This window comes from Hyperolius riggenbachi, chromosome 11, assembly GCF_040937935.1.
Source record: "Hyperolius riggenbachi isolate aHypRig1 chromosome 11, aHypRig1.pri, whole genome shotgun sequence".
Taxonomy (NCBI): Eukaryota; Metazoa; Chordata; class Amphibia; order Anura; family Hyperoliidae; genus Hyperolius; species Hyperolius riggenbachi.
The window spans coordinates 51,038,366-51,051,291 of NC_090656.1; the positions used below are offsets into that span (position 1 = coordinate 51,038,366).

Here is a 12,926-nt window from a genome sequence, read left to right on the forward strand (position 1 = left end):
TAGTGAGTCAGACCTACATTTCTAGACTTATAGTCGAGTATATACGGCATATATATGTGTATTAAAAAAAGTTATATAGTTATATAATCCTGCATTAACTTGGAATTATTTGTATCTCATTGATTATCCCCATTGGCGTGTAATGTGGAATTCAAATCCCTTCCTCCACAAGCAAGCACCACTGGCTTCAGTGTGTCAGTTTATATCTATAGCTGAAATCCTCTATAATTAGGACATTTGTTGCCTTTTCAGTGGCATTTGAATTGCAGCGCAGCTATTTATGTGAAGCGACTTACAACAAACTCACTAATTATATTACGATTATTACTTTATATGTATAACACCTCTAATGTGTCGGAGTCTTCACAAATATCCTCATCCAGAGCTGATCCTAAATGAGATGATCAGACAGACCATCAGCTCATCTTCCGCGGAGGATCTAATCTCTTCATTACGTACTATCAATTTGACATTTGCCCTTTTAATGTAATTTCGCTTAGTGCACCTTGACATTTGTTAAAGAGCAAACGCAGTGATAAAAAGACGCTTTCAAAATGTGTTTAAAATCCCGTCATCAACAATAACTCAATTACCGATTGCTGCATTATTGATTTTGCTTCTGAAACAATGTCACTGCAGTGTCTTTTAATATTTATATGCATTAGACTGTACAATTTCCATACGCCAAACCCCCATCTGCTCAGCTGCTGTTGCCGCCAAACTAAAACCTCTAAAAATGCACATTTATATTTATACAGCGGGGGAAATAAGCAGTGTACATATTAATATTTTTCTCAGAGTTCATAGAGGAGGCCCTGCAACCTTCTAAATTTGTGTGGAAGAGTTGGCCAAAATCGCGCTTGAATAATAGATGTGACTGATTTCTCCCTACAAAAGAGACCTGGGGCTTACTCTAGCCCCCACCTTAGCCAGCAAGGTCTCCCAGCATCCTCTGGGTCCCGCCGGGGTCCCACAGTCAGTTCTGTTAATCTGGCAACTTTAGATGAAGTTGCGGATGCGCGGCCCAGGGTGTCATCACACACATGCGCAACTGTACACTCATATCTCAGAGTGCGCCTTGTAATTGCAAATACGTCAGAATGATGCAATGTTATAAAAAAACTATGTAACTGAAAATAAAAATATGAGACTCTTTTCCTTGCTACTTGTGTTCTATTAACTATCGTTACTACACATACAATTCATTATATCATAAGGTTTTTTTCACTTCAGTGTAACTTAGGTAGACGTAAACCTGAATCGGAAAAACTTACAATATAACGACCTGTATGTCTAGTCCAGGCATGGGCAAACTTGGCCCTCCAGCTGTTAAGGAACTACAAGTCCCACAATGCATTTGCCTTTATGAGTTATGACTGTGGCTGTAAGACTCCTGCAGTGCATTGTTGGACTTGTAGTTCCTTAACAGCTGGAGGGCCAAGTTTGCCCATGCCTGGTCTAGTACGAATAATGAATAGAACATTAATGACAAAGAAAAGACTCTCATATTTTATTTTCAGTTATATAGATTTTTTTAATAACATTGCATCATCAGACCGTCACCGTTTCAGTTTTAAAGGGGTTCTTTAAGGTTTGGCTTTTTTTTTTAAATGTCACTTACCTGGGGCTTCTACTGGCCCCCTGCAGACGTCCTGTCCCACGCTGGTCCTCAAGGATCCTCTGGTCCCCCGCCGCAGCTCACTTACAAGTCGACCTCCACTACACCTGGGTGGTCATGGCTGCGTACGTCCTTACTCCCACTCACATCGCTGGTAACATCCTGCGCAGGTGCAGTACCAAGTTTTCTCATACTGAACCTGCACAGTATGCTCCCGTGGTTGTGGCCGTAGTCGGAGAAACGGAAAGGGAGCCGTGGCGGGGGACCGGAGGGTCCTTAAGCATTGGCACAGGCACAGGACTTCTGAAGGGGGGCCGTTAGAAGCCCCAGGTAAGTAAAACTTTCTTTTTGTTTAAACCTTAAAGAACCCCTTTAAAGAGACACTGAAGCGAAAAAAAAATTATGATATTATGATTTGTATGTGTAGTACAGCTAAGAAATAAAACATTAAGATCAGATACATCAGTCTAATTGTTTCCAGTACAGGAAGAGTTGAGAAACTCCAGTTGTTATCTCTATGCAAAAAAGCTATTAAGCTCTCCGACTAACTTAGTCGTGGAGAGGGCTGTTATCTGACTTTTATTATCTCAACTGTAATTGAACTGTTTACTTTTCCTCTGGCAGAGGAGAGTTTATTACTTCACAGACTGCTCTGAAAGACTCATTTTGAATGCTGAGTGTTGTGTAATCTGGACATATTATAGAGTGATGCAATGTTAGAAAAAACACGATATACCTGAAAATAAAAGTATGAGAATATTTTCTTTGCTGCTAATCTTCTAGTAATTATTCATAGTACACAACCAATTCATTATATCATTTTTTTTTTCGCTTCAGTGTCTCTTGAAAGCCACACTGTCTTTTAAGTTATAAAACAAAGCAGAAATAATGAGCCTATAAACTTTCCTGCAGTAATACCTTATATCAACTTGTCTTTCACTGTTTCTTGGAGCTTCAGAAAACAGCGCTGTTTTCGACCCAAGTTGGGTTGGAGAGCTCAAAGAAGCTCTTTTGCATAGATAACAACTGAAGTGTTTTTACTCTTCCTGAACTGAAAAAGAATATGAGACTCCTTTCTTTGCTATGCATGTTCTATTTCTTAGCCGTACTACACATACAAGTCATTATCTCATAAGTATATTTTTGCTTCAGGTTTGCGTTAAGCTGTCATTACTAACAAAGGCATTTCTACTAAGCTGTGAATACATATCAGTAAGCGTGTTCAATACTCATCCCATTTGTCATTCCAGTTTACTACACATAACTTAACTACCTGCGGACCGAGCGAGTATGAATCTACGGCGGGCAGGGGGCGCTGCGGTCCTAACCGGACGTAAACTCTACGTCCCATTGACCGCGCACCCCTGCCCGTCCCCGCCACTCTGTCCGCTCTGTCCCCGCCGCAATCAGCTGCCCTGCCGCCTCTATGACGGCAGAGCACTGTGAGCCGGGCAGAAGCCGTTTTCATTGGCTCCTGGCCCTGTCATTCATGTAAGCCGTTCCCATTGGCTTACATGAAGTGACAGGGTCAGGAGCCAATGAAAGCGGCTCCTGACCGGCGCACAGCGCTCTGCCGTCATAGCGACGGCAGAGAGAGCAGCCTGCGGCGGGGACAGAGCGGCGTGTACAGTGGGAGCGACGGTAACTTGCGGCGATTTGTCGGGAAGCGGCGGTTTGCTGGACCAGCACCCTCTGGTCCTTAAGGGGGCAGAGGGTGCTGGTCCAGAAAGGGTTAATTTTAGGATGTATTTGTTTTGATTTTTTTTTGTATGTGTGAATTACTTGTGTTGTTATCAACATCTGGTGTAAATTTCATGGCATCAGCTCTACTAGAAATGGATTTAGTGAGAAAAATGCTATCCCAGCTGTATGCATTCATTCATTGTGACATGCCTTCCCCAACTAGGAGTTAATTTGGGGTTTAAAGGGGATCCTAGTGCTAAAGCAGAAATGTGATTGAGAAGTGGCAGACTGTAGTAGAAGACTACAGAGCTCATGGATACTTACTCAGAGCAGAGAGTAGCAATCAAAACATTTCCATGTTGTCATTCAGCAGCATCAAAGCAGGTTGTTTCGGAGCTCAGCACCAAAACTAGGCACCATTATAGTAGCAGTGCCATAGTGTGCGGAGCACGTAAGAGTAACTTGGGGTTCCAGCAATCGCCGGACTCCGTATTACATCTCCCTCTGAGTTGCTACGACTTGGAGGGCAGAGCTGGGACAAGGTCCTCCAGCACCCAAGGCTGAGACACCAAAATGCGCCCCTCCATCCCTCCCACCCCAGCTGTCACACACTGATTGCTATTAGACTAAGAGGGCCACAGGGCCCACAACCTCCCCAAAACATTAATATCTAGTTATCTGGCTTGCAGTCACTGCTATGTATCCCCTTTTCTTATTTCTTTCTGCTTAAAACACAATTAGGAATGACAGCTGAATGAATTGTGCACCCCCTCCGACACTGCGCCCTGAGGCTGGAGCCTCTCCATCCTATGCCTCGGCCCGGCCCTGTTGGAGGGGGAATAGTATTTAACGCTGTTGGGAGTTTGAGTGGCAGCACGGTAGCGGCAGCAAGGTGAGCAATCATTCATCTCACCCTGCGCCCCGGCTCGCTGGCGGCGTAATAATACGTACACAGCAGCATGGCCACTAGGGGTAACTCTACAAATCATGGGGTCACTGCACTTGAATGTTGATTATGAAGTTATGAAGCTAAGGGGAGGGGGAGATGCAGCTGTATAGGTGAAGGGAGGAGAGTGGATTTTTGCCCCCCCTACCACCCAGTCCATGAGGCCCCCTGCAGCTGTAGGATCTGCACCCCATTAATTACACCTAAGACTGGGGGGACATGGACAGCAGACAAGATCTGCAACATGCTACATGTAACCAAATATACTGTAACTACTGCACTGCCATTGTGCTTTTTAAAAGTAGAATTAATAGCTCAAAGTAATATTTACTTGCAGGCATATTGGGATATCTAGAGTTAAGTAATAGAGCCAATTTATGAACAGGTTTACATTAAAATTCTGATTTGAGTGCTATCTTCAGTGCTGCCACACATATTGGATTATTGGCAGCTGTGTCACTTCAATAGATGGCTAACTCTTGCATCAAATGCAGACTGCATATATTAACATTAAGTATATTTCTCTGTGTTTATAACCTCCAGATATATACACTACGTCTTTGACCTTGGGAACGGTCCCTCTTTGATGAAAGGCAACTCTGAGCGACCGCTGAATGATAACCAGTGGCACAGCGTTGCTGTCTCCAGAGATCCAGGAAATGCACATACTTTGAGAATTGATGGAAGGACAGTCACTCAGCACTCCACCGGGGCCACTGGATTAGATTTAAAGGGTGAGAATTTTTACAAGGACTGCATAGATTACGCTATCATATGATTTTTCAAACATAGGATTCTATCTAAAAGTGTTAAAGGAGATTGGGTATTGCAATAACATTTATTATTCATACCTTTTAAAAAAGGTTAGACTTACACAAGTTACCAACTTGGAGATGCTTTAAAGTGGTATGAAACTCAGCATTTCTTCTAAAATATTATTTATAGCCTCAGACCTACTAGCACAAAAAATTGCAGCAGAACAGCAATGAAACTGTTAAACACAGCACTTTGTTCTTAAGTGCTAAGCTCTTTGCTTCAGTGGAAAGCTTCTGGCTGCAGCTGAAGAGGTGATAACATTATCTTGTGTTTACATTCCTTTGTTAGATATATTTAGTAAACATAAGGAAAGTGCTGAAACTGAGCTCTCTCTGCTTCTAGTATGTGTGCAGTTGAGAAGTGATCACTAGGTACTTTTTAACCACTTAATGACAAAATTACTTATAAAAACGTCCTGCTAGAGCCTCTTAATGGCTCCAGGACATTTGTATAAGTCAAACAGTGCTGCTGCCGCTGTGCACGTGCGCACTGCGGCGCGTCCACGTGCATTCCCGTGCACGTGATAATAGTGACAAAAAAACCACCATAGAAAAAAATACACCTTTATTTCCAAATAATATATTGTCACCATACTTTGTACTAGGGACATAATTAAAATATTGTGATAACCAGGACAAATAGGCAGATAAAATGTGTGGGTTTTATGCACAGTAGCAGTGCTTATATTCAAACTATACGGGATGCAAATTGGAGAAATAGTGTATTTTTTCATTTTTTCCTTGTTTTTCCCTTTACAATGCATAGAAAATAAAGTAATTACTGAGAACAAATATCAACCCGAAAAAGCCCAATTGGTGGTGAAAAAAACAAGATATAGATCATTTCATTGTGATTAGTGGTGATTAAGCTATTGGCAAATGAAATGAAAGGGAGGATCACTGAAAGGTGAAAATTGCTCTTGTCAGTTAGGCTGGTTTCACAGTGGGACATTAAAGTGCCACGTTACAGCAGCCAGTAACGCAGCCTAACTCACAGCACTGTAAAATCAATGTGCTGTTCACAGTGCACACGTTGCAGTAGGGTATAACGCTGCACGTTAAATGAAAGTGCAGCATGCTGTACGTTATACCCCTATAGAGCTGCGCTAGATTGTTTGCACATGCTCAGTGACTAGCCACATGGCTAATTAATATTCACTTCACTGTGGTGGGAGTCCTAGAGTCCGGATCATCACAATGAAAGATTCGGTTCACAGTGGATGTCTGTCTGGAAGAAACAGGAACATACATAATGTACAGTGCAGGGAAAGTCTTGTCCCGCTAGTCATTTCACCCAGTCTGCTTCCCTAGTAAAATGATTCAAATGATTCGGTTCAAAGATCTGGGTCTTTTCAATGATCCGATTCGAATGATTCCTTAAAAAGATCCGGACTTCCCATCGTGGACTTTCCAACGCAGCTCAATCTGACATCCAACTTCAACACCACCATGTGTTGCTTTAGGGGCACGTTATGCGACCTTAACATCCCCTAAAACGCAACGTCTTGGTGTGAAAGAGGCCTTAGGGTAAAAACCCCTTTGTGGTGAAGTGGTTAATATATAAATACAACAGCTATGCAATAAAATGCAATGGCATTTTTCATAGCAGATTAACTGTACTTTAAGACCTTGTAATTCGTAAACAAACAATATTATGTGTGCACAAAAGCAAATATGATAACTGTATGGGCAAAAAAAAAGTAGTAAAACACATTTTTATTGAATGTTGTGTCAGAGTTTTACCCTCCTTTAAACATACCTTTTCTAATCAAATGGTTGGATCAGCTATTTGACTGAATCTGAAAATAACAAATTTGTATTACAGATCCAAGGTCGAAGGTGCCATCTTTGAACACCACAGGGTGTCAAAGAAAAGCAACTTATCGGCCTCAACACACTAACTATAGTCTTTTGTAGTCTTTTGAATTATGTTAGAAAACAAGGGAATAACAGTATTCACAATTTCACTGCAATACCTGAAAAAGCCAGGAGGTACATTAAGGGCCAGTTTCCACTATAGCGTTGCGGAATCGCCGGCGAATCACCGCAGGCAAATCGCATGCGGGTGCGATTCTGCATGCGTTTTTTGCCGCGATTTCGCATGCGATTTCGCATAGGTTAGGGTGATGCGATTTTAACCATGTCACTGCCTGTGTGAATTAACATGGGTACCTATGCGAAATCGCTTGCGAATTCGCGGCAAAAAACACATGGGGAAAACGCATGCGATTTCCCTATTAAATACATTGCGTGCGATTCGCCTGCATTCCACACGCAGACGAATTCTGAGGGCCCTAGCATGCAGATTTTTTCTGCACAGAAAAACGTTCAGGAAAACGGACAAGTGAAAACAGTCCCATCCACTTGTACTGGCTATGTGAATTTGCATGCGGGCAAAGCATGCGAATTCGTGATAGTGGAAACGGGCCCTAAAGGAAATCTGAAGTGAGAGGGATATAGAGGCTGCTATATTGATTTCCTTTTAAGCAATACCAGTTACCTGGCTGTCCTGCTGATCCTCTTCCTCTCAGGCCTCTTTCACACTTGATGTATTCAGTTGCCATGCAATTTGTTATATGATTACACCACAACAGTCCCGGAAGGTTGCACTGCATTTTGCGGCTGTGGTGTGACCATACTGTGAAGCATATTTTCCAATCAAAGTATTCCTCACTTTTGAGTTAATCACTCATGAAGCACAGTTAGTCTTACGTTGTCATGATGGGACTCACTCAATGTTGTGATAGCCCCAAGGGGGCTAGGGTTTTTGTATGATGCAACAGACCATGGTAAGTGTGAAATACTTTTAGCCATAGACTCTGAACAAGCACGCAGATCACTGGCTTCTGACTAAAATCTGACAAGATCAGCTGCATGCTTGTTTCAGGTGTGTGATTCAGACACTACTGCAGAAAAAAAGATCAGACGGACTGTTGGGCAACTGTTATTATTTGAAAGAAAAAACAAATATGGCAACCTCTATATACAGTATCTCTCACTTCAGGTTCCCTTGAATTGAATCATTCACCAAGCTCTCCTTTAATGTTTAATAACTGAGCTCTTGCAGCACTAAACATTTTAAGCAACAATGAATCTTGTTATTCTATAATACAAATTTTCTTCCAGGAAATTATGAATTTGGATAGTAGTAATTTTGCCTCTCAGGTGGTAATGACGAGGCTGACTCGTTGTTAAAAAAACTTTCTACAAGTGGTATTGACAAGCTAGGTTAGTCTAAGCTGAAAACATGCCTAGAAAGAGTTATAATGGTGTCTGTACACCACCTACTGGCAGTAGGCACATATTAAAGGCAGCATTACAAAAAAAAATCAAGTTCTGGTTTCTAATACCATACTGTATATTGTACAGAGAATGACACTGGAATGACACTGGTCTCAACCCGTCAGTGACGGACTATAACGTCCATGATGGCTAAGAGTTGTGCAGCAGACCAGAGGGTGTACAGTGGCCCAATGACGATCCCTAAAGATCTGGCATTTTGGTAGTGATGTCGCGAACCTCCAATTTTCGGTTTGCGAACCTTTGTGGAAGGTTCGGTTAGCGGAAAAGTTCGCAAACCGCAATAGACTTCAATAGAACAAATTATGCTGGCCACAAAAGTGATGGAAAAGATGTTTCAAGGGGTCTAACACCTGAAGGAGGGCATGGCGGAGTAGGATACATGCCCAAAGTCCCCGGGAAAAATCTGGATGTGATGCAAAGCAGCGTTTTAAGGGCAGAAATCACATTAAATGCTAAATTGCAGGCCTAAAGTTCTTTAAAACATCTTGCAGGTGTGTTCACTCAACAGTAAAGGTAGTTATATGCAGTAAGGTGGGTTCACTCAACACAACAGCTAGGTATATGCAGTGAAGTGGGTTCACTGAACACAACAGGTAGTTAGATGCAGTGAGGTGGGTTCACTGAACAGTAAAGGTAGTTATATGCAGTGAGGTGGGTTCATTCAACCCAACAGGTAGTTAGATGCAGTGAGGTGGGTTCACTCAACAGTAAAGGTAGTTATATGCAGTGAGGTGGGTTCACTCAACACAACAGCTAGGCATATGCAGTGAGGTGGGTTCACTGAACACAAAGCTAGGTATATGCAGTGATGAGGTGGGTTAAGTAAACACAACAGGTACTGGGTATATGCAGTACTGGGTAGTACAATGTGCAGCATGTGCATGTCACACACACAGGTAGTCACTGAATGTGCTGGGCTGCTGGCAGTGGCACACACACTATGAATTAGCAAGGCTGTGCATGCAACAAAAGTGTCAGTTTGACACACAGAAAAAAAAGTACAGGATTAGCTCTGAAAAGAGCTGTTGAGGGGTGCTATAATAGCAATAATAATCAGCCAGGAGCAAGCTAAGTAGCCAAGAACCTAACTAATCTGTCCCTAGAAGAACAAGTCTGCAGCAGCTGTCCCTAGTCTGTCTCTAGCAGGCACACGAGTGAGTGTAATGGCCGGCGAGCTTGCCTTATATAAGGGGGGTGGGGCTCCAGGGCTTAGTGTAGCCTGAATGGCTACAATGTGCCTGCTGACTGTGATGCAGAGGGTCAAAGTTGACCCTCATAGTGCATTATGAGGAGAATCGAACTTCCGCAAAAGTTCATCTGGTGCAGGCGAACGCGAACCACCAAAGTTCGCCTGGAACCGTTCGCCGGCGAACCGTTTGCTACATCTCTACATGTCGGACCTTTAGCTATGCCTAAGCATGACCCAAAGGCATTGTTCTTTGCACCTCCCCACCCGCTGGAGTCCGCTAAGTCAGATGCGCTTGTTGTCCCTTCACCCCCCGTACATCGCAACAGAGGTGTCATCAGCCAAAGGTGACAGTGCACTAATGACACTGTACAGAAGTGTCATCAGCCTTTGCACACGATGCGTCTTTTGCTATGCAGGGGGGAGAAATAATGAGCATGCGTAATGGAGAAGTTTCTGGTGGTGGAAGCAGTGAGAACAATGCTATTTTTCTGTGCTCGGGCATTGCTAAATATCTAACATGCCGGGTCTTCATGCAATCGTTGTGCGCCTGATGTAGTCAGTAGGCTGACCATAATGACCACCCCCGTCATGGCAGTCGTTATGGTGCACCACTCAGAGTTCAGACCAGCGTGTGTATGGACCTTTAGGGCTCATTCAGGCTTATGTCTCAATCACCCGCCCAGAGTCTCGTCCAAATGCTTTTCTGCAAGCGGGCAGAAAAGCATTTGTCCACTTTCAGCGGCGATTCCCAGCGATTGTCATTTTTCATCCCGCAAGGGGACACAGGAGTGCGGTGCTAATGGACCCCAAAACGACCACACCCTGCTGCTTCCGGACAGTGGAAAAAATAAAGATCAAAATGATGCTTTTGCATAAACGGCGGTAAATGACGTGCAAGTGTGCGTGTGAACTGGCCCTTAGTTGTTGTACCACACAAGAGAGATGTTTTAGGCAAACACTGTACGGTATTTATTTATGCATCTGTAGATTTATTTCTTCATCCACATTTGAGGACGATTTTTCTATTTGTGGTTAAAAAGTTGAAATTTTAATTTCACTTTTTGACATGATTTTGTTTTGAAACTTTTATTATACTCAAAATGGATACTGGACCATTGCTTGACGGATTTTAGTAAGTTGCAAGCAAAAATTTCACGAAAATTTATTGAACCACTTTTTTCACAGAAATACCGCAGAGATTGAATGCTAGGGAGGTTAAAAATGTGATGTAAAATTGTAATGCAAAATGTCAAACTTTTGCAAAATGAATGTTGGCTGTAATTATGGTACACAGGGGCGCTTCTAGCCATCTTGGCACTCCAGGCGAGAAAACCTGTGGTGCCCCCCCCCCCCCCCCCCCCCCATGGTGCCCTGACACGCTCCCCCATCCTCCTCCTTGTGGTTCCTCCCTATGAAAATAATCGTGATGCGGCTGCGTTTCACTGGAAAATAATCGTAATTCAGCTGCCACCCTGCTCTGCATGCCACAGACCCCGCGGGCTGAGTCCTAGGTTTGAACATTGGTTAGGGCAAAACCTGCATGGAGTTACTATCTTCCCCAGGAATTCATTTAGGCACTTCATATTCCCCAACATCCCTAAAACACACAACTGGTTTCTCCCAAAACAATCCTATATTGAAAATATTAGACTTTAGCTATGGTGGGATTAGATTGTGAGCTCCTCTGAGGACAGTCAGTAACATGACTATGTACTCTGTAATGTGCTGCAGAAGATGTCAGTGCTATATAAATACATAATAATAATATGGTAGGACATTAGACTATGCCTATGGTAGGATTAGAGTGTGAGCTCCTCTGAGGACAGTCAGTGACATGACTATGTACTCTGTAATGTGCTGCAGAGGATGTCAGTGCTATATAAATACATAATAATAATATGGTAGGACATTAGGCTATGACTATGGTGGGATCAGATTGTGAGCTCCTCTGAGGACAGTCAGTAACATGACTATGTACTCTATAATGTGCTGCAGAAGATGTCAGTGCTATATAAATACATAATAATAATAATAATATGGTAGGACATTAGACTATGCCTATGGTAGGATTAGAGTATGAGCTCCTCTCAGGACAGTCAATGACATGACTATGTACTCTGTAATGTGCTGCAGAAGATGTCAGTGCTATATAAATACATAATAATAATATGGTAGGGCATTAGATTATGACTATGGTAGGATTAGAGTGTGAGCTCCTCTGAGGACAGTCAGTGACATGACTATGTACTCTGTAATGTGCTGCCGAGGATGTCAGTGCTATATAAATACATAATAATAATATGGTAGGACATTAGGCTATGACTATGGTAAAATTAGATTGTGAGTTCCTCTGAGGACAGTCAGTGACATGACTATGTACTCTGTAAAGTTCTGCAGGAGATGTCAGTGCTATAACAAAACTTAATTATCACTTGTATATGAACAATTATCCATTATTGTACCTTTGTAAGAACCTTATAAACCATTGGGAGATCTACAATTACCAGCATTTCTTTGTGAAGATGAACTATAATTCCATACATGACACATACATAATCACAGTAGGACATGCTGGTACCTGTAGTTCCCCAGTGTGCACTGCAGTCTATGATTTGGTCAAAGAATAGGCAGCCTGATCAGCATCTTATACAGCAAGTCACTCTATTCACATCCTGACTTCTGATGACCTGGTCTCCTGCTGTGCTTCCTTCCCCCTCCCTGAGCTGCAGCCAGAATTTAACCTTTTGTGTGCTCAATCAGTGACTAAAGCTTTTCATTTAGCTAGCAGTCCTGCTATTCACATGGTACCTTATCAGTCTGGAAGCCATCACATTCAGGTGATCGGGTCTGGTGAGGATATAAAAATGTCCCTAGTGCTGCAAAGTCAGTGCCCAGTAACGTAACTGTCTGGGGATTGATTTTCGCTAGCTGGAGCTCTGCACTCCTGGCATGTCTTTCATGCCTTGTTATTACCTCCTCCAACAGACATGCTCTTCTGCTGTGTTTACGTTTCCTCTTTGGCACAGGGAGGGGCGGGAGCCTCCAGCAGTCACACAGACACACTCTAGATCTGGAGATAACACCAACATTAGGGAATGCCATACAAAGTGTTGTAGACAAAAGTTTGTAGATTCCTTATTTGAGGCTGAGCAGTAGAGGCTTTCATTAGAACTTTTTATCTCCGTTCCCTGAGTTTTCAGCCTCTAAGGACAGGAAAATAAACTTTTTTTCCCTCAAAGCCAAGCCGCCCTGCAATAAATCTGGCGCTCTAGGCAATTAGCTGGTCAGCTGGTCTCTAGGAGCGCCTCTGATGGTACATAATTTCATAATATCTCGTAATTTCCAGAAAATATAACTTTCTTATGCCATAGA

The 12,926-nt window shown here is 42.7% G+C and overlaps 1 protein-coding gene across 14 annotated transcripts in view; it reads left to right on the forward strand.

Moving 5' to 3' along the window:
- Positions 1–12,926, forward strand: part of NRXN2 (neurexin 2) — a 1,344,669-nt gene that overhangs the window by 865,343 nt on the left and 466,400 nt on the right. For all 14 annotated transcript variants that reach the window (XM_068260058.1, XM_068260059.1, XM_068260060.1 and 11 more), the window contains one exon: positions 4,791–4,981. In XM_068260058.1, coding sequence (XP_068116159.1) covers positions 4,791–4,981 — 191 coding nt within the window. The remainder of the gene's footprint in view (positions 1–4,790; positions 4,982–12,926) is intronic.